Source organism: Sapajus apella, unplaced genomic scaffold (genome assembly GCF_009761245.1).
Source record: "Sapajus apella isolate SASKATOON/1434 unplaced genomic scaffold, GSC_monkey_1.0 scaffold47, whole genome shotgun sequence".
NCBI lineage: Eukaryota > Metazoa > Chordata > Mammalia > Primates > Cebidae > Sapajus > Sapajus apella.
Genome location: NW_022436987.1, coordinates 5,885,010 through 5,906,190, shown reverse-complemented (window position 1 = coordinate 5,906,190; position 21,181 = coordinate 5,885,010). Strand labels below are relative to the sequence as shown.

General features: G+C 44.5%; 1 protein-coding gene across 10 annotated transcripts in view; it reads left to right on the top strand.

Annotated features, from left to right (window-relative positions):
* MRVI1 (murine retrovirus integration site 1 homolog) overlaps positions 1–20,744 on the top strand; it is a 122,408-nt gene extending 101,664 nt beyond the window's left edge. For all 10 annotated transcript variants that reach the window (XM_032240731.1, XM_032240730.1, XM_032240734.1 and 7 more), the window contains 5 exons: positions 145–252; positions 2,023–2,087; positions 11,513–11,632; positions 12,896–13,030; positions 17,240–20,744. In XM_032240731.1, the coding sequence (XP_032096622.1) occupies positions 145–252; positions 2,023–2,087; positions 11,513–11,632; positions 12,896–13,030; positions 17,240–17,483 (672 nt within the window). In that variant the 3' untranslated portion in view covers positions 17,484–20,744. The remainder of the gene's footprint in view (positions 1–144; positions 253–2,022; positions 2,088–11,512; positions 11,633–12,895; positions 13,031–17,239) is intronic.
* Positions 20,745–21,181: the final 437 nt, after the last annotated feature.

Genomic DNA, 21,181 nt, shown 5'->3' with positions numbered 1-21,181 from the left:
AATTCCATCATTGCTACTGCAAAACCAAAATATCCAGTTAATGCCATTATTGCATTAGAAATGAGTAGGCTTTTTCCAAGCCCTTCTGAACTATGGCTATTGCTACCTCCAAGACAGTGATCCTGGTCACTTCTCTTTCCACAGAATATGCCTCGCCGGAGGGTCAGTGTTGCCGTGGTTCCCAAGTTTAATGCCCTGAATCTGCCTGGCCAAACTCCCAGCTCATCACCCATCCCCTCCTTACCAGCCTTGGTAAGTATGATGACATCTGTCTTCCAGCACAGGATAGTAGAATAAGCTGTTCCATCATACTTCTAAGGGGGGACAGGGTCAACAAGGAGAGGACATTTCCAATGTAGAGTCTGAGTGATAGGCTCAAAAACTCAATATAGACCAGGCTGCATGTACTCTACTACTCTGGGAAGTTGCAGTGCCCTTGAGCATGGTGTTGGCACTCAGCATTCTTTGCAAACAATAACTCTTTTGGGGCTTACACCACAGTCTGCCAAGGTGGTTATAATTTTTCTCTACTCTGCAGTGGGCTTAAGTATCTGATGTTTGTAACGTGTGATGGGTGGTAGAATAGCTTTGAACCCTAGATTCTCTGATTCCGGAGCCTGAGTTCTTTAATCCATTGTTATCCTGCCTCATTTCATGGCAGCATTGTTCGTAACAATGGGAAACAACCCCATTTCCCTAAGAGATTGGTTAAGCAAATGGATATCCCTATAAGGGGTTTCTGTAGAATTGTTGTCCATAATGTATTATGAATCAAAAGCAAGTAAAATAGGATATACAAAACCTAGTGTTTAAACAGTATAATTCTGTTTTGTACTTTATAAAAGAGTGTGTTTCTGTGTATAGACATAGAAATTTCTGGAAGAAGATATGTGAAACAGCTAATAATGGTTATCTCTAGGCAATGGTAAAATAGTTCATTTTTATTTTCTTCCTGATGCCTTTTTATATTTCTAGAATAAGAATGTATTAGTAATCAGGAAAAATAAGTTTCCATTTCTTTTAGACAAAGACTGTATCTAACAAAATATTTTCTGTAACCCAGGCCTTTGTGCATCTGGCTAATTCTCTCTAAAACTTTTCTGATTCTTTCTTCAGTGGTTTCTCTGTTCCCTGTCTATGACTAGCACTACGCTCTAAGGAAACAATCTGATTTGCATGGAAATTCAGGTTCTGTTCCATGTAATGCCAACGGATAGTATTCACTGCTTCCTGCCTCAAGCATTTCAATCATCTAAGAAATCAACCTAAATTCCCAAATTACTCACTAAAATAAAGCAACCTGAAAAAAAATGTTTAAGGATATTGGAGAGGGCTGGTTAGAGTGTTTTAGCAGATCTATTTCCCATACTTTGCCTAAAAGCATAAATGTGTTTTCCAAATATATATTCCTTTACACTAGGGGCTGGCAATCAGGGACATGGATTAAAAACCACATAGGGTACTTTTAAAACATTTCTCCCCCAGGCCCCACACCAAGATTCTGGAGTGGATCAATGCTTTTTAAAAAACCTCCCCCAGGTGATTCTAATGTACAGCCAAAATTGAGAACCATTACTTAAACCAAATCCATTGCAACAACACAACATGGAAGTCCTGGGGAACAGAGATGGGCCTGTCCCATCACTGTCCATCACAGGGAGCCTGGGACCCGCATTTGTAGGAGGCCCACTGGTGTTCAGTCACAGTCGGTAGGCAGGACAGAGAAAAACTGATGGCTCCTCTCCAGAATGGAGCCTCAAAATGTAAACTCACCTCTTCACTTAAGGAAACTTAGAAGAGGCGAAGGAAAAGGAGCAAGCTGCATGTGCCCTAGAGGAAAGGAGGACAGGGAAGGCCCAAGGGGGAGGGACAAGGCCTGGGCTCAGAGGCAGATTGGAAAGTGGGGGCATGGAGGAAAGAAGAGAAGCAACAGCCCCTCTCCCAGCATCATTGGACCCAGCAGCTCTGGCTTCTGCCTTCTGTAGCTTACCCTCAATTCTCTGTCTTCTGTTTTCCATTCAGTCAGAACCACCCAATGGGAGAGGCAACCTACCTGTCACTTCAGCACTGCCTGCACTTTTGGAAAAGTAAGTTTGTCGATTTTCCTCTTAACTTCAAGGATCTTTCATGAAAATTTCCCCGTTTTACTTTCCTTCCTCCAATCCTCACCCTCAAAATGCAGTGGAAAGCAAATTAAGTTTTAAGGGAAATGAATGGGAGTCTGAGACCCACAAAGATTTCAGAACCTGTTTGCAAAATTCTTGAACCAGGAAGATGCTCTGACTGAGGCCAAGTGTACCCAATCTTAGAGAGCCCAGATTGGAGCCTTCTCTGTCAGTTGGGATTCTTTGGATTATAGACAAAAGAAAGCCCCAGCTCAATGGGACTTAATAAGTCCAGAGGTTAGGCTGCTCCCGATACGGCACAGCAGGGCTGTAGCTTAGCCTGTCTACAATTTCCTTACCTCTGGCCACATTGTATGTTAACTTCATCATCAAGATTGTAGCAAATGGCTGCTCCAGACAGGACAATACCTAGAGGAAGAAAGGGACTGTTTCTTGCCATGTTCCTTTCTTAGGAATAAACCCAGAAGCCTTTCACCAGTTTTCCCTATTATCTCATAGGCAAATCTAGAAGGAAGTCCCTTTCTAAAAGAATCACTCTGGGAATGGGATTGTCATTATGGGATTCAGCTATTCCCTGGGATTGGTGAGAGGGTCAGCTTCCCATAAAGCAAAATGACTCCATGAAGAAGAGTAAATTCCTAAACAGAATCATGTTGCTGTTAGGAAGTGGGAAGGAAAATGCCTGTTGGATTAGCAGCCAGCAGTGTCTGTTATTTTCTAGCCTCTATGTAATCTGCAGATCTTTTCATCCTCAGCCAGAGCAAGGCAGGCTGTTTCTATGCACTCAGAGGAGTTTATAGCTTACTTTTCAAATTCTTTCATTTGCTTGTTGAGAAACATCTGGATCACACCTGCTGCCTCTAGAATTTTCCCCTTATGTCTTTTCTCACTTGGTAGAAGATCTACCTTATTCTTCCTCCTTCCTTGCCTCAAGACAGCTTCAGTCCTTTGTTTTTCTTTGCTGTGAGAAAAGTTTTGCTACCTGTCAGGGAATGTGTATGTTGGGACCCTTTTCAGTACAGACAAACTCCTACCTCCAGACTCAGCCTGTTTCCTTCATCTCTTATTATGTGCAGCCACCAGCTTATCACCCAGTGATTTGACGCTTGTTAGTCTTGAGGTTTGCCCAGCATTTCTTCTCTTTGCCGCCTCACCCCCATAAGCTCACAGGTGCTTTGTGTTATAGAGGGTCTCTTCGGGTCTCTCTCTGTCTTTTCTTGATCACTACAGGGAAATTGTCAAGAAGTGACACAACCACCACATGGAAGTAACTGAGTTTACAGAAACTTACCAAGTCCCTAGAGTCATAGTCTTTTATCCAGGGCCTCTGAATCTCTTCAGAAATGGTCACCTGATGCTCTGACTGAGAAGCACACTAAAGTTCTCCCTGCAAACCTTCCCTGTGGGTGCCCGAATCTCTACTTCAGAGAACCCTCAACTCTAGCTCCATTCTCAGCTGTAGGCCTGCAGAGCTACTCAAGGCAGATGGTCTCTTCAACAGACTCTCATCATGACAGAGCGGGGCCTGAACTCTGTAGAACTCTTGCCAGGCCAGTTGAGCACTTCTGTCCAAGGCAGTGGGGATCATGAAAACATGAGAGTTATCCTTGGTAAGAGAAACCGAGGTATAAAATTCAAGACAACAAGCAGCAGCCCCAAATTAGGAGTGTCAATGGGTGATGATCAATAGTGGCATCACCTTTCAGGGGTTTAGAACCTGGAGAGATAGGGACAGAATGGGGATTAAGGCAAGTCAAGCCAGAGGTTTCCAGGAAGAAGGTACCTGCAACTCACTCTTCGGGATGACCAGAGAGATTGCTGTTAGCCATGCTGGGGCTGACTCGCTAATTGGGAATACACCCATGTAAGAAGGGTTGCAAAGAGGGAAGGGCATCTTCAAAGGAAGAGGGGTTCAGGATGAACAACAGCTTCCCCTTCTGGATTTCTGAAAATGTTAAATAATTTCCATTTAAGACTGGAAACATTTACTCAATTCCCAACAGACTAACAATGAGACAATATATGAGTAAAAATGAATTCCTATCTTCTGTCCTATACACAAAGACAGTCAATTCTAGCTGCCCTACCCATATTGTGAAAGAGAATGTGCTATAGTTTAATATACATTGCTTTGGAGATTGTTGTATTCAGTTTCGTATTAAAGTGATTTTATCTTTCCTAAGCATACAGTGATGAACAGGAAAGGCGCTGGCTAAGCAAAGGATAAGCAGATTAAATAGCCTGTGGCGAACTCACAGGAAAATACACTGCTCCATGAGATTTCAAAGAATAATGAGCCTTGTTCTTGAAGGTCATTTCATAATGGACTGCTCTTCACTCAACAAGGGCCTAGGAACCTGCAGACTTAAACATATGGGTGGAGAGTGATATTTAAATTTAGTCTCAAAGATGAAGAAAAAACAAAGCTCAAGAGCAGTTCTGCAAGTCAGAATAGCTACATAATTGTAGTCTTTTGTTCTTTCATTCCTTCAACAATTAATCATCAAGAGCCAGGCACACAGAATATACTCAAGGAGCTCACAGTCTAGCAGGACAGATGGGAAGCAGCCTATATAATACAACATGTTGAGTGGCATCTTAGGAAAGTATAGGTTGCTAAGGGAATGACGCAGCAGAAAATGAGCACCTAGCCCAATTTTGGTGTAAGGTTGAGGGAAGTTGGGAAGAGAGGTGGGGGAAGAGGAAGATTAGAAAATGATTCCCCTTGGCCAGACAGTGGCTCATGCCTGTAATCCTAGCACTTTGGGAGGCCAGGACAGGCAGATCACTTGAGCTCAAGAGTTTGAGACCAGCCTAGGCAACATGGTGAAATCCCATCTCTACAAAAAATTGTAAAAATTAGCCAGGCGTGGTGGTGTGCACCTGTAGTCCCAGCTACTTGGGAGGCTGAGGAGGGAGGATGGCTAGAGCCCAGGAGGCGCAAGTTTCAGTGAGCTGAGATTGCACCACTGCATTGCAGCCTGGAGCCTGGGCGACAGAGCCAGACCCTGCCTCAAAAAACAGCTTCCCTATAGGAACTTATTTTTAAAGTAAACTCTAAAGGTTACATAATTATCTAGGTGAACAGGAGGTTAACAACATTCCCAGCTTTGTCATTGCGATGAAGTATGGTGTATTCAAGGAATGATGATAATGATAACGATGACAATGGTGATCGCTGTTAACTATTTACTGCACTGATGACAATGGTGATTATCTTTAACTATTTAGTGCACTGATGACAACGATGATTACAAACTATTTACTGCACTGATGACAATGGTGATTATCTTTAACTATTTACTGCACTTATGACAATGGTAATTACCTTTAACTATTTACTGCACTGATGACAATGGTAATTACCTTTAACTATTTACTGTACTCTGGCTTTATGCCAAGTGCTTTACTAATTGCTTTGTATTAAAAATCTCAGTTAATCCTCACAGTAATCCCATGAGTTAGGTATACAATTAATATCTCTGTTTTATAGATGAGGAAACTGAAGCTCAGAGAAATCATGACTTGCCTGAGGTTACAAAGCTGGTAGATAGAAGAGCAGATGCTCTTAAGCTTTTAATAGACCACCCAACTGGAAGAACAGATCAGTGTGACCATAGAGAAGAGGATGGATTTAAGAGCCATTTTTGGAAGAGCCTGGTGACCGGCTGGGCATGGAGTAGAAAGCAGAGTCGGGGTGAGAGACAGGGTGTGTGTGGAACCACTCACAGAAAGATCAGCAAAACCAGGATGTAGATAATGCACAGGGTTAGTGTCAAAAAGGTCTTGTTACGTTAATGTATCACAGAGCAATTTTATCTCTAAAATAACCATTTTTCTATACTCTTGAAGGGCCCAGGGTAAATTCCTTAAAGATTTCTTAGGTTGCTAAATTTGTACAGTAAGCAGCTCCCCTTTGCTGATGATATTTTGGAGTGAATTCCCCTCCCCCAATAAACTTGTGGTGGACCCCAGGGATCTAGGACTGAGTGATGGGGAGTAAGGAAGCTTAGGTTCCCTGGGCTGGGCTTGTCAGAGGGAACCATGGGAGTGGGGGTGACTTGGAAACCTTGCTGATCCCAAGAAGATATGCCCATCACAAAGGACAGTAGTCATTTTCAAATATTGTTTACCATGTGGGAAAAGTTGAATCTAATATACCTGTCTGTCCAAAACCATATTTTGACTAAATAGATCCTCATATTGCTGAGAGCTGAGCACAATGACAAACATTTTTGACCTGGTGGATATGTGAGAACAGTGAGCCTCATTTTCACGAATCATCCCAGGAAGAAAGCAATTAGGATTTCAGGCAAGGGACAGATGCCAAGATCCATGAGCATTTGGGCCAGAAATCCCTAGGGTGGGTAGAGGCTGTGCTCAGCTCCAGTTTATAGCCATGATTACAGATTCCTTTAGCCCATCCCAAACACTGGGTTCTCAGGAAATAACCATTTACAGAAAGGACTTGTGACTTCTATAACATTCCTAGGTAGGGACTGGTTAAGTCATAGTGAAACCGAGGCAACTCAACAGGCACTTAAAGGCATCTACTGTGTGCCAGGCACTATTCTGACCCAAATATAGTCCTTCTTCCTGTGATTAAAGTCATTTGCAGGTATCTAAAACATATATCAGTGTCCTCCCTATGAGTCATGCTGTCACAGAGATGCAGTGGCAGCATAAATGGAGAGAGAGAGCCAGGTGCGGTGGCTCACGCCTGTAATCCCAGCACTTTCGGAGGCCGAGGCAGGTGGATCACTTGAGGCCAGGAGTTAGAGACCAGCCTGGACAACATGGTAAAACCTTTTCTCTACTAAAAATACCAATATTAGCCAGGCGTGGTGGTGCATGCTTATAATCCCAGTTACTTGGGAGACTGAGGCAGGAGAATCACTTGAACCTGGGAAGCAGAGGTTGCAGTGAGCCAAGATCATTCCACTGCAATCCAGCCTGGGTTACAGAGAGAGATCTTGTCTCAAGAAAAAAAAAGGAGAAATCAACTTTAACCAGAGGGTGTAGAGGAGGGGAGAACACCAGTGAAGGTTTCACAGAGGAGAAGACATTTGAGCTTAGTCTTAAAGATGCGTAGGGAGAAACTTCCAGGTAGTTAGAGAAGATATTTAGGAAACTCAGTCCAGAGGTCAGGAGAAAATAGCAAACATTTTACATATTATGTTTCCCCCATTTCCCACCCTACCTGCAACCCCTCTCCCACCACGCGCGCACACGCACACACATGCGCGCGCACACACACACACACACACACACACACACACACACACATTGAACTAAGGCCCTGCTAGCCACTTACACTCTAGACAAGCAGCCTTGAACAGAGTGGCAGCATGGAAGCCACTGTCCAGCCTGAGGACAGGAAGGGCTTCACTCAGCAGAAAGAAAGGAAAAGACTTACATTGAAAGAAAGGTGGTGTTCATGGAAGGCCGGAAAGTCCATTTTGACATGAAGTTAGAAGACCAAGGTGAGAGTCCCAGCACCCGTAACATGAATTTGGGCAAGTCAATCAGCCTAAGTTTGGGTTTCTTATCTGTGAAATGGGATAATACCCCACTTAGGTGGCAGATAGTGCAGTCAGAAGAATGGGCACGTATCAGACTGCACAGGGTAAAATTTGAGCTCTACTACATGCTGGTTGTATGATCTTGGTCTGGTCCCAAGATCATATACATTCTCTCACTTGCTCTTTCCAATGATAAGAAGAGCTAAAAGTTAACTTATATATCAGGCTCTGTTCTAGCATCTTACTTAAGGCTCACACATGACCCAAGAAGGCATTACTATTCTCTGTTTGACAGATATGAAATCACTTGGAATGCGGTTCTCATTCCTCAGCCTAACCTTTCTGAGCCTTGGTTTCCTCATCTATCAAACAGAGAGCAGCATTACCTTCTTGGATCATTTGTGTACCCTAAGTGAGATATTAGACCACAGCCTGATACATAAGTTAATTTTTAGCTCTTCTTATCATTGGAAAGATCAAATGAGAGAATGTATATGAAAGCCCTATAGGGGAGTTGAAATGGACAGAAATGCTGCATGTAAAAGGGTCAATGAAATGGCCTTCCTGGCTGTGCTAGGGAAAAGTTTTGTCTGTAGAGACAAAATGACCCAAGGACAATGAGAGATTTGTTTACCATCACTTGTCTGTAAAACTCTAACGTGTGTGATGTGTGATGACAGGCAATGGACATGCACCTGAGAAATTTACTAAAGCCATTTTATGAAGATATAATGTTAATTTTACCATACTTTAAATTAGTTCACATTTAGGGTTCCTCTGACTCTGAAGTGTCTCAGTAATGTATAACAAGTTCTCCCTTGGTGACATAAATAATTGCCTGGATTTCTTATGAGTCATATTTGGAGGTAGCTCAGATTGCTCCCAAAATGTACCAATCAATTTACACTATATAACAATAGTAATAGCAGATATAATTTGTTGAGTGCCATATTCCAGAAAGTTTATTTACATTTCTTCATTAATTCTTACACCTCCACCATCAGATACGTATTACTATCCCCATTTTACAGTTGAGGAATCTGAAGTTCAGGAAGATTAAGTAGTTTGCATGTCTTAGAGCTGGGATTTGAATCCAGGTTTTCCTGAGGCAAGTTCTTTTCCTCTATACTACACTGTCCTCCTTCATGTGTGCTTAACATTAAGGAACCTCTAAGGCTGACAGCTGTATATAAAAGAAGTCAAAAGTCTGATACCAATATCTCATTTCCTATATTTATATATATATGTGTGTGTGTGTGTGTGTGTGTGTATACATATATATATTTCATGAAAGAATTACTTTCCCTGCCCTTGGCTGTAGCTATGTTTTCCTCCTCTTGCTCCAATCATTTAGATAAATAGGAAACTGCACATTAGGCCAAGGTCACATGGAAGGGAGTGGATAATGTAATTTGCAAAAGGAGAAATGTTATGAATAGCTGGTATTTTTAGAGCGTTATCTTTCTTGTTCACAATAGGTTGTGGTTTCCAGCCTGACTAAATGTAAATTTTAAAAGGTCTGAGGAAAACTAAGAGATGGGAAACTGATGCCAAGAATGAAGAGAAGATACAAGGCTCACTCATAAACCCTGTCTGAGAGTTCAGGGAGAGTGGCAGCTGTGATCTTTCAGAGTCCTGGCTGGAAAGCTCTGCTCATAGTGTTGCCTTGTTGGTGGACTCCTCCATGACGACATTGCTCCCATTGGGAATCAGGGCACGAATGTGGGCTGCAGGATTTCTAGGGAAAGCATAGCCATCTGGATACTTCCTTTAAACTTGTGATCCCATACCTCCAGTGATCCCCCAGCACCGCCCAGTCGTCCTATCATGATGTTCTAGTATGTTTTCCTTCTTTCTCATAGAACTCTTTACACCCTGCCTCTCTCCACAAACCTTCCTAGACCCCTCTACCTCTCACTCTCAGCAGATGACCTTGCCTTCCACTTCATAGAGAATACCTAAGCTACATTCCCATAGGAGCCCTCTCACTTTCCTTCACCAGATCTCCAGCCCAACAACTTCATCATCCTGGTCCCTTTGCTACAAACAAGGAGAGATTCTCCATTTTTCCAAGGTCTGTCTTTACTTCCTTTTGCAAAGGCTGGGTTCCTTTGGGCATCCCTTTCTCTCATCCTCTCTACTGGACCATTGCTATCTACATTCAAATGTGCATCGTCCCTTGACCTACTTCAGCTGTGCACTCCCTCCAACACACCCCTCTACTGTCCTTCCTACTCAAAGTGCTGTGTCTGCGGCTTCACCTTTCCCACCTCCCTTTCTTTACTTCACATTCCAACCTGTGCTTGGCTCCCACCATTACATGGAGGCTCCTCTTGAACTCTATATTATCAAGTCTAATAGTCACCTTGTCTGTGCGCTTTGGACTCAGGCTCTCAGAAGTGAGTGGCACCTTTAACTCTTCCCGCCTTGACGCACTCTTGTCTCCTGGTTCCCAAGACTCCACCCACTCCTGGGTTTCCTCCTACCTCTCTGGCTGCTACTTCTCAGCCACCTCTGAAGATGCCTTCTTTTCCACCTGAGCCAAGTGTGGAGTTCCTCGTAGCTTGGTCCTGGGTCCTCTTCTTGTCTTTCCTCATATTACCCCCCTAAGCAATCTTGTCCATCCCCATGACTTTAAATACCATCTATATTCTGATGACACCAAATGAATATCTCCAGCCTAGAACTCCTCCCTTACTCACTTGGTGAATTCAACTGTTTACTTGACATCTCCCTTTGGATACCTCACAGGGATTGCAAATGTCTCTTGTCCAAAAGTTAGCTCCTGCAACACTGCCTCTTTTTAATTTCTCAAACAACTCAGTACATTTTGTGTCTCAGAGTCTTTATTATAACCTGCATTCTCTTCCTGGGATAATCTCTCCTCTGCATTTTTTTTTTTTTTTTTTGGTCTTTTGAGACCGAGTTTCACTTTGTCACTCAGGCTGGAGGGCAGTGGCAAAATCTTGGCTCACTGCAAGCTCTGCCTCTCAGGTTCAAGCAATTCTCCTGCCTCAGGCTCTCAAGTAGCTGGAATTACAGGTGCCTACCACCACATCCAGCTAATTTTTGTATTTTTAGTAGAGACAGGATTTCACCATGTTGGCCAGGATGGTCTCAAACTCCTGACCTCAAGTGATCCACTTGGCCTCCCAAAGTGCTGGGATTACAGGCATGGGCCACTGCGCCTGGTCCTCTCCTCTGCTATTAATACACCTGACTTCTCATCGTTCAGGACTGTGTTTCAACTTCAGCACCTCAGAGAGGCCTTTTGTAAACACATTCTCTCCATGTTATTTTCTGTCATTGTACAGAATTTCTTACATAAAAGTTATAATTTGTAATTAATCACATATTTTTTCTTTCCTTTTTTGGGGATTTTCCTTCCGCTAAGTTCTATGTTGGTAAAAAGCATTTCTTTATTTTCTAATGTGCCTCCAGCACCTTATAATGTGCCTGTGGCTTAGTCATGCTCAGTGGCTATTTGAAAAAATGAATGGGGGTCTTCAGGTGAAAGATGGATGGCAGGGATGGAATGACCTTAAATGTGTTGCTCTGCCCCATTTTCCTCATCTCAGTGCTGTAGCACACCCATCACAGCACCTCCCAGAATAAGAATAAATGCCACTTTGGGAGCATGAGAAGGGGAACTGGTGTCATATTTAATGGGCTGGGGAAAATTCATGGACTAGGACCTTTATAAAATCTTGTCTCAGGGTAGAAGGATTGGAAAAAAATCTGAAAGCTACTGAAAGAACCTGAGTTTCTGCACTCCTAATCAGGAATCGGGCCAAAAACGTGGTTTTGTTTTTAGGCTTCCACCTTTTTCTGAAATGATGCCCTGTGCTTCCCTCTTCTCACTAGTGGAAAGACAAATGGGGACCCAGATTGTGAAGCCTCTGCTCCTGCGCTGACCCTGAGCTGCCTGGAGGAGCTTAGTCAGGAGACCAAGGCCAGGATGAAGGAAGAAGCCTTCAGCAAGGGGTGAGTCAGACCTCGGCCACGCTGAGGGCACCTGGCAGGTCGCAGAAGATGCCTTCCCATGGGTCTTTCCTGTTTCTTAGAGGTCGTAGGAAACCAGCCAGTGGCCACAGGACCTCCTTGCTACAGGAAGGAACTGAATAGGAAAGACCAAGACTGTTTCACAGGAAGGACGGGAGGAAGCAGGGTCAGCGGGTGTGGTTAGATAGACTGTCCTCTTTTTAGGCAGAGAGCCACCAGAATGCCACTGCTCAGAATAGTCTGGAAATCAGGGGCCCTGGGTGGGTCCCTCTTGGCGGTGCCTGAGGCTTCCTGACACGTGCTCAGAGCAGTCCTGCTGCTGCCAACGGTGCCCAGCAGCAGCTGCAGCTCGGCTTCCGAGAACTGCTTTGGTCACCCCTTCCTCCTACATACAGACTCCCTTCAACTTCCAACTCTCCCCTCCTCTACAGCACCTATGGCCAGTTGTCAGCACTACAGAGACGAAGCAAGTCCTGAGCAGGGCCCAAACCTCAAAGAAATAATCCCCTCTGACCAAGTATGGCAGCCTGAGTGTCTACTGCCCCCATAGCCCATGAGGGAGAAATAGCTTCCCACTGACACAGAACCCATGGGCTTCAGTGGTGGGTTTGCCTGACCAAACTGCTAGTGTTAGACACTCAGCATAGGTTAAGTGAACAGAGTATGTTTGGGGTAATTTTGATCCTGGGGGAAAAAAACCACAAGGGTTTCTCTTGGAAAGCCTGCCTTTTTCACCCACAACTGTGCTCTATCCTTGGAATGCATGGGCATGAACTCCTTCATTGGTTTTGTAAACTTTTACTGACTACCTCTCTAGGTCAAGCCATGTGCCTGGCACTTCCAAAAAACATTCCAACGCCCTGTGAGATGAGTGTCCCCCTCCCTCTTTCACAGACGAGAGGCTGAAGCTCCACAGTCACATGGAGAACAAATACAATCTTAGGCCTATGGAATGTTCTGTGGGATAAGAACCCAGTCAGGAGATCCTGCACTACATTTTTTCTGCATCAGTTTTGTCACACTGTCACATAAACAGGAAAAGGATGACTGAGGAGTGAGGGGAAATGGTACTGGCATGAGCTGCCTTGGGATTCAGTGGAGCTTCCCAGCTTTTTCCTGTTTTGTGGAACCACAGGAAGTGCATAATGATTAGAGGTGCTGCTCAAGCCCCCTCCCCTAGGAACTCAGGAAAGGATGCACTGCATCTGGACTTTCCAGACTCAACTGTTCCTTTTTGTCCCCCAGATTCCAAGAAGGTCTAAAGAAGACCAAAGAACTTCAAGACCTGAAGGAGGAGGAGGAAGAACAGAAGGGTGAGAGTCCTGAGGAACCTGAAGAGGTAGAAGAAACTGAGGAAGAGGAAAAGGGCCCAAGAAGCAGGTGGGAAGCCTGTGTTTGGAGTCCTTGCCATTGCTGGAATGGGTTACAATTCACCTAATTTGAATGCACAAAATCCCTGGAAATGCCAGTCCAGGGTAGCAGTGAATCTGGGGCCCCAGTGAGTAGCCAAAGAAACCAGGAGGGCACTCATGTTGGGAGGGAGGTAGAGGAAATCCCAAAGAGCCGAGATCGCTAGCAATCAGAAGTTTGCAAGAGCTTGAGAGGTCAGGGCAGTCATGGGGAGGGAGGGTGGCAATCAAGAACTCCTGGAGCTAAGGATGGGCAAAGGGCCCTGAGTGGAGTCCCTCCCAGCCCAGCCATGGTTAGCTCATTTCCCAGATGAAATGATGGGTAGCCATCCCCATGAGAGGGCCAAGACCAAGGGAGCTGACTTGAAGCCCTGGAGTGGGTTTCTGACAAGAACAGGGACTGGGGGACATGCAGAGCAGAGGGCAAACTCAGCTCAGTGGCAAGGTGAGTCTCCAACAGGTGCCTACCATGCTGACCAATCAAGCTTGGTCATCTAGAGAGTGTCTTCACTTTAGGCTGGAAAAGAAATTTTAAAATACTTTCTATTTCAAAGGTACTTTCCCCTAAGTTGGGGGAGGAGAATATAACATGTAGATAAAGAGAATATAGACATCTATCTTGTCCCACTCGTGGTTTCTGCCTGGCCTTTAGGATGCAGAATCATAGAAATGATCTCATTTAGTTCCAGGGCACTTCATGCAATGAAGTATTATGGAAATGAGGTCTCGGCCCCACCAGACCTGAATATCCTCCAGAAGTACATGCTTAGGGATAGGATAAACTAGCACCCATAGAAGAGGAGTACTCTACTGCATAGATATAATGATCATGCCAACATTCTGGATTTTCAGGACAGCCTGATTTCACATATTTAGCTATGTTCTCTATTAGTATATTTAAACCACAAGTCTTGGATTTTGATTTTTTAAAATGTAGTTATAACCACCTTGGAAAACCTTCACCAAAATCCTTGTTTTTAGACCCCTGGGATATCCTGGGGTCCAGGGCAGCTCCAGACAAAATATCTAATCAGCTGCTGAAACATTATCTAATCAGTGTATGTATCTGTGCCTCGTTGCTGGAAAACTCTGGAAACCACATAATTGCAACACACAGGGAATGCAGTGAAGGCTAGAATCAAAATGGATAGGCACATAGGAGCTACCAATATAGCCCAGTTAGTGGAGGATTCAACTAAAGTGGGAGGTCTCAGCCCATGCTGGTCAACCCCGTTGTTCAAGGGAAGAGCTATTAGGAGAATTGGAGAAATGCTCCTCCACTGAAAACAAACCTGTGCTAGTACCCACCGCCTCCCCAGTGAAAGAACCTCCAAGTTTAAAAATTAAAGCACAATCCCTGCTCCAGACAACTAGATCCTGTTCTTCTTAGGCCCCACCGCCCTCCTGAGGCTTCTCTGCTCATGTTTCTCAGGCCACCACATTACCTTCCTCCCCTTTAATGCAGTCAAGCAAAGCCCTGGACAAAAAGCACTCCCTCTGGCACCCCTGAATACAGCTAGACAGGCTAGAACTTCCAACACTTCCAAACACTGAGAAAGAACAAAAGATAAATAAACAGAGAGAGAGAGTACATGGAATGTAAACAGTCTGGTTTGCAAAGCAAGGGCCTCGATGCTTTATCTAGCTAATTCGATCTCAGGCAATTGCCAGCTCCCTCCCATTGCATGAAACCCAGGGGAAGTAAGGCTTAGCTTGGTCCCTTTCTGTCCAGCTCCTGGTCCTCAGTGCTTGGCAATGGTACCTGTAACATTTATCATGCACCATCTCTCAAACATGATTCTCGCCTGAAATATTGGTACCTCACTAACAAGCAAGGTTTGGAGTTATTAAAAGTTCCATGTCCTACTTAGTGCATTTTTAAAACACTGGGTTCAGCCCAGCTGCTGACCACTTAAGAGATTCAACATCACACATTAAAGTCTTTTGTCTGAGTCACTTATCTGTTATATATAACAATTTATGTTATGAATATTGCCCTCTTGAGGATCAGTTTAAATAAACTTTGGGTGAACCCCAATATCTTAATCATATTAAAACAGAGAACACAGTCTTCTGACATTGAACAAGTGAGACTCATAAGGGGCAAGTTAAAACTTTTGTCTTTTCTCCCAACGTCTATTAAAACCTGCTCTGTGGGGTTAAGATGACATTTAGGTTCCTTTACTTTTCCAATAACTCTCAGGAAACAGAAGTTTACTTATAACAACCAAAAATTGACTTCCAAAGAAATTCTATTTCTAATCTATTTCTAACCTCTTTTTTTTTTTTTTTTTTTTTTTTTTTTTTTTGAGACGGAGTTTCACTCTTGTTACCCAGGCTGGAGTGCAATGGCGCGGTCTCGGCTCACCGCAACCTCCGCCTCCTGGGTTCAGGCAATTCTCCTGCCTCAGCCTCCTGAGTCGCTGGGACTACAGGCACGCACCACCATGCCCAGCTAATTTTTTGTATTTTTAATAGAGACGGGGTTTCACCATGTTGACCAGGATGGTCTCGATCTCTTGACCTCGTGATCCACCCGCCTTGGCCTCCCAAAGTGCTGGGATTACAGGCTTGAGCCACCGCGCCCGGCCTATTTCTAACCTCTTTTATAGGCTAGGCACCGGTTGCCAGCTAAGGTCACAGAGCCAGACCTTGGCCACCTCCTTTGGAGCCGCACTTAAGAGTGGGGTTAGAGTAGGGAGAAGTCACTCTAGCAGCTTGTTTTAGAGGATGGAAATATAGCCCCAAAGGCTCCATTTCAGCATTCAACTCTATCTAAATAGAATCTAAAGAATCTAAAAAGGACTGAAAGAAAATAAGCTTCCACTTCTAAACCCTCCCTTTCCAACAGTTGTGAAAATAGCCAATGATTTTCAAATCAGCAAACGTGCTCACTTTTGTGCTTTCCTTAATTGTGACTGAAATGATCTGATGGGATTCCCACATGGAAGAGAAACCTGTCAATGTTCCCTGTGGCCTTAGCATCCAAGGAAGGCACTCTGAGCATCTGGACCCTTTCTAAGGAGGGCATTTATTGAGTTTTTCAATCCATTGCAAGTCATGCATTTTCTACTGGTTCTAAATTTGAGCTCTCTGCTTTTCAGCCAATGGCTTGGCCATTGCAGTGTGTGTGTGAGTCTCAGGGTCTTCCAAAACCACTTCTATCACTTTCCCCACCTCCTTGGTTTAGGAATCCTCTTAATCTCTGAGATTAAGAGATTAAGAGCAGTAGAAAATCCTAGCTTATGAAGGGGTTCAGGGCTTCTTCAGAGAGCTCTAGAATGGACTTGCCAAAGGAGGCCATCTGCCCAATGTCTTTTCACTATACCACACAGAGAGAGATGACAAATTGAAAGACAGTTGGGAAGGAAGCAAAAACAAAAAGGGGCGAAAATGGAGAGGAAGAGAGAGATGAAAGGAAGAAGAAAGGAGTGTGGAGAGAGTGAAGGAAGAAAAAGAGGAAGAGGGAGAAATTAGAGAATAAATATTAATGAGATTGAGATAACGTCATCAACAAACCACCCAGAGATTGCTAGAGGCTGCTAGTCTTCTGCCTGCTCTTGGATGGTTTGAAGTGAGCTCCTGAAGTTGATCTAGTCCCTTGTCATTTATCACAGGATATCAAGCTTCTTAGCACAGTCCTCCCTCTCTGGACACATTTAGATGTGGAACGGAGAACAATGAATTATGCATCTGAGGCAAGGGACAGGTTAGAGCTTGGAACTGATCACTAATGCAGCTAAGTGCTAACAAGATGCACAGTCCCATGACGGTCTGGATGCATGAAAGTATGGATCAGCCAATCCTGCACCCCTGGGCTTGGGAGAGTGCAGATATCAGTAATCACCCTGTGAATAGATGAGGGCATGTATGGATGGATGATCAAACAAGTAAGTAGAATGATCTAGTCAAGTAGCTTTCAACATCAAGGCTGTGGACTGGTGGAATCAAAATCACCTGGAAAAATTTAGCCAATGATTCCTAGACCATAACTTTGTATATTCTCATTCAATGTGCTTGGGGTATTTTGAACAATGCTGCCAACCCAATCTAGGCACAGCTGAGTTTGAGAATTAGTGCTCAAGACAGCACGGAAACTATCCCCAGAGAGAACTATGGGTCTGTGTATCATATGTGTGCCCAGTATACTAAAGCCTCTGCCTATTTTTTTCATTGACAGCAAACTTGAAGAATTGGTCCATTTCTTACAAGTCATGTATCCCAAACTGTGTCAGCACTGGCAAGTGATTTGGATGATGGCTGCAGTGATGCTGGTCTTGACTGTTGTGCTAGGGCTCTACAATTCCTATAACTCTTGTGCAGAGCAGGCTGATGGGCCCCTTGGACGATCCACTTGCTCAGCAGGCCAGAGGGACTCCTGGTGGAGCTCGGGACTCCAGCATGAGCAGCCTACAGAGCAGTAGGAAACCTCACACCTAGCCAGTGCCCTGCTCTGAGACACTCAGACTACCACCCTTTCCCCAAGTATAACGTCAGGCCCAGGTGTGGACATGCTGCCACCCATCCCATCAGGTCGTGAGGAAGGGTTCTTTTAACACTTGGCACTTCTGCGGGAGCTATTCATACACAGTGACTTGATATTCTTGGAGGATCAATGCAACTGCCCTGGCAAAGCATCCAGTGGACGAAGAAGTCACCTTCACCAAGGAACTATTGGAAGGGAAGGTCTCCTGCCCTTAGCTCAGATGGCTGGGGAGAACTAAAACACCTTCACTGGTGGTTGAGGGTAGGGAGCCGGGCACAGGTAAGGAGGAGGCAGGGGGCAGTAAAAAGCTTACTCTCTTTTTTCCTCTCTGTAATCGGTTATCAGGGAGGATTTGCTTAATGACTAATACCCTAAGGATCAGACCTGGAATTTGGAGTTGCAAAGTGACTATTATTCCCATTTCCCATCTCATTTTCAATAACTTCAGCCTCCCATCCTCTCCTTTGGAATGAGAGTTTCTTTTTGCAGAAGTACTAAAGGCTTCTTAGAAAAAAAAAGTATAGGCTGAATTTAGCTCAGTGCTCGAAATGGGAAGATATGAATTATTATATATGCATCTGTCCACACACACTGTTGTGTATACACATACACACAACATGCATGTGCACAGAGCCAACAACCCTTCAAAAGTGTGCTCTGGGTGTGTGCCTCTGGATAAATAAGATGCATGCCAGCCCAACCCACAGATTTTCACTAGGTGTGGGGCAGTCACCAGGCACCTGCTCAGTGAGCTGTCCACATGGAGTAAAGATGTTTGAAAAACACTGAAAACTCATGGCTTCAATGGCAGACTTACTAGTCTCCATTTCAAATGCTGACTCTGAGCTGCTGTACAGCACCATCTATTCCCTATTATCTCTTTGAAAACAGTAGACCCACCTCACAGGTGAATGAGGAGAGAAGATGTGATTTCTGCTTCAGTCTCTTACTCTGTGTGTGACCACATGCAAGGGTAAACTTGCACCTTAGTGCTTCAGTTCAAACAGGATTTCCAACCCAAGTATAACTGGGGATGTTTCAGAGCCACACCAGTTATGTAGCACAAAACTGAAGGAGCACTTCCCCTCTCCATTTTGACTTCTCTCCCCACTTTTATAGCCACTGCCTTCATTCAGCCCTCATCAGTTTTGCAGGGGTGTTGATTTCCATGTGGGTTTTGTTGTCATTGTTTTGCATTTTTGTTTTGTTATTGATATTGTTTGCTTTCATTGCTAAAACTCATATACAACTTACTATGAGCCAAGCACTGTTCTCAGTATTATATAGGTGTTAATTCATTTACGTCCTGAAGAAAAAGAAAAAAATATATGAAGTGGATACTACCCTTCCCGTTTTCAAATAAGGAATCTGAAGCACAAAAAGAACAAATAACTTGACAAGCACACCCAGCTAGTAAATCATGGGGCTGGAATTCAACCCCAGGGTACACTGGCCCCAGAGCTGTGTGGTCCTTGACTCTTCTGATGGTCTCCTAGCTGGAAGCCTCACATTCCAGTCTCACTCCTCCAAGTGGCCCATCAGCTACTCCAGCTCTGGCTCCCAGACGAAACAGTTTCTCTCGTAGCTCTGGGCCTTCACTCACTGGTTTTTCTCCAGCTGTTCTTCCCTCTTCTTTAGGTCACTCTTCTTGGCCAAGTACAAAAATTATCCCCTTACCAGCTTTGATGACCTTCCTTCCATGCTCCTCACCAGACACAGCATAATAGGTCACACCCTCCTCTGTGTTTTCTGGCACTTTTTAAACATTTTTATTATTGACCTTTACCTATAGTATATCACAGCCTATTTATGTATCTGTCTCCGCTAGCATTTTTCCTCAAAGACAAGAACCATATCTTACCCATCTCTTGGGTAAGTGCCTAGCATGGTGGCTGACGCTTGGGAGGGTGTCATTAAATACTGGTTAAAAGAACAAGCAAACATTCAAGGTGGTGGAGAGAAGCCTAGGGACAGCTGACATACTACATGCTTCCCAGTACCAGCACCATCACCACCGTCGCAATGCAAAAAGCAACATCTTTCTTAACCTCAGCTTATTCTGTTTCTCAGTCTACTCTGAGAGAGCAGGAATGAGACCAGACTAGCAACACCGTTTCCAAGCTCAAGGACTAGGCTCCATGCAGTCACTACTTCAGAGAGAGCCCCTCCTGACCCCAAGCATGCCCCACTTTAAAACAGCATGTTTATTGAAGGGGGCATCCTTTACAGTAGCTAGAAAATGACTGAGAGAGGCCCAAGCCAGGGTTGATCAAGAATGTGCCAGTAAGGTAAAGAGTTACAGAGCAGGGCAGAGAGACTTTGGGGCCATGAGTGGATGGTTTGCCCGGCCTCTTCCAGGGGTTCTGGATAAAACTGAAGGAGCTTTAGCTACATGAGGCCCTCAGAGCCAAAGACAGGATGCAAATGGAGTTCCAGAGAGTGGCCGTGGAAGCAGGACTCCAGCTGGGGAATGTTCGATCTCTGCCTCCCTTAAAGAAGGGCCAGGCTCAGCTGACCCATTGTTCACTTGGTCACAAGTTTCCTACCTTCATTTCTGGATGAGTCAAAGGCAACGAAAGCAGGTGTAGAGAGCTCCTGCACCTCCAGCTGCCCCACAGAAAGGCCTGCAAGAGTACCACCAGGCACAGGCTCTCTCCCACCCTACTCCATTTGTAAGCAAGGGAGGTCAAGGAAAAGGACGTCTCCAAAAGGGAACATAAGAGTAGCCACATGTACAAGGGCACGGCTGAAAAAGTACTCATGGGTCTAACTTTTCTGGAAAGCAAAGACCAGCCTGGAGCAGTGGGAGTTGCTGCCCAAGCGGTAGTGAACTGGAGAGGACAGGCCCTGGACTTCCAGTGACGATGTGAATCTGAAAGAAAAGTCCCCCAAATGCCTCTGAAGTCTCATATCTCTGCTTAGCCCTAGGAGTCTGGTTCCCTGCCTTCAGTTGCAGAATGATGTGTTTGTGTGATTGTTGATGTCACCTCCTAAAAAGACCTTCACTTTCTGGCTACCACAAAGCCATATGTGTTGCTCCCATGTACAGCCTGATAGGTTAAATGGAAAGGGAGTGTTGGATTTGTGTTTCACTGGCTGTCAGTTCCTCATGTTGTTAAGCCTCACACAGGTGTGCTAGCATTGAACTGTAGAGTGTCACATACCTGAGTTTGAAAATAAAAGCACATTTCCAAACCTCTGGCAGCAGCCAAACGCCTCCTCATTTTATGGAGTTGAGTTACAATCTTTGGAATTTGATGTCTTTGGATATATTAGTGCATCCCAGAACCAAGTCAGAGGTCCTCAACCCTTGGTCGTTGTACTATGGGGTACCTCACAGGGGCTGGATCAGTTCCTCCTCCTCTTCCCCTTCCCCATTCCTGATCCTAGTTTCCTGTGTCTTCCTGGTCTATGATTTTTTTAATGAACACATTTTGCTGTGATTGAGTCTGCTGGGTTTCTACCAACCCAATTTCCACAGCTCAACAATTTTTGGGTATTTCTTACAGTTAGCTGCAGGGGAATTGCACTTTCCAAGTCTTGTTCCCTAAAAATAAACTCTCCTGCCCAATACTTCAAACCCTTTTTACTCCCTTCTCTGCCAACCAAAGCCAAAGGTTTCAGATGAGAACACTG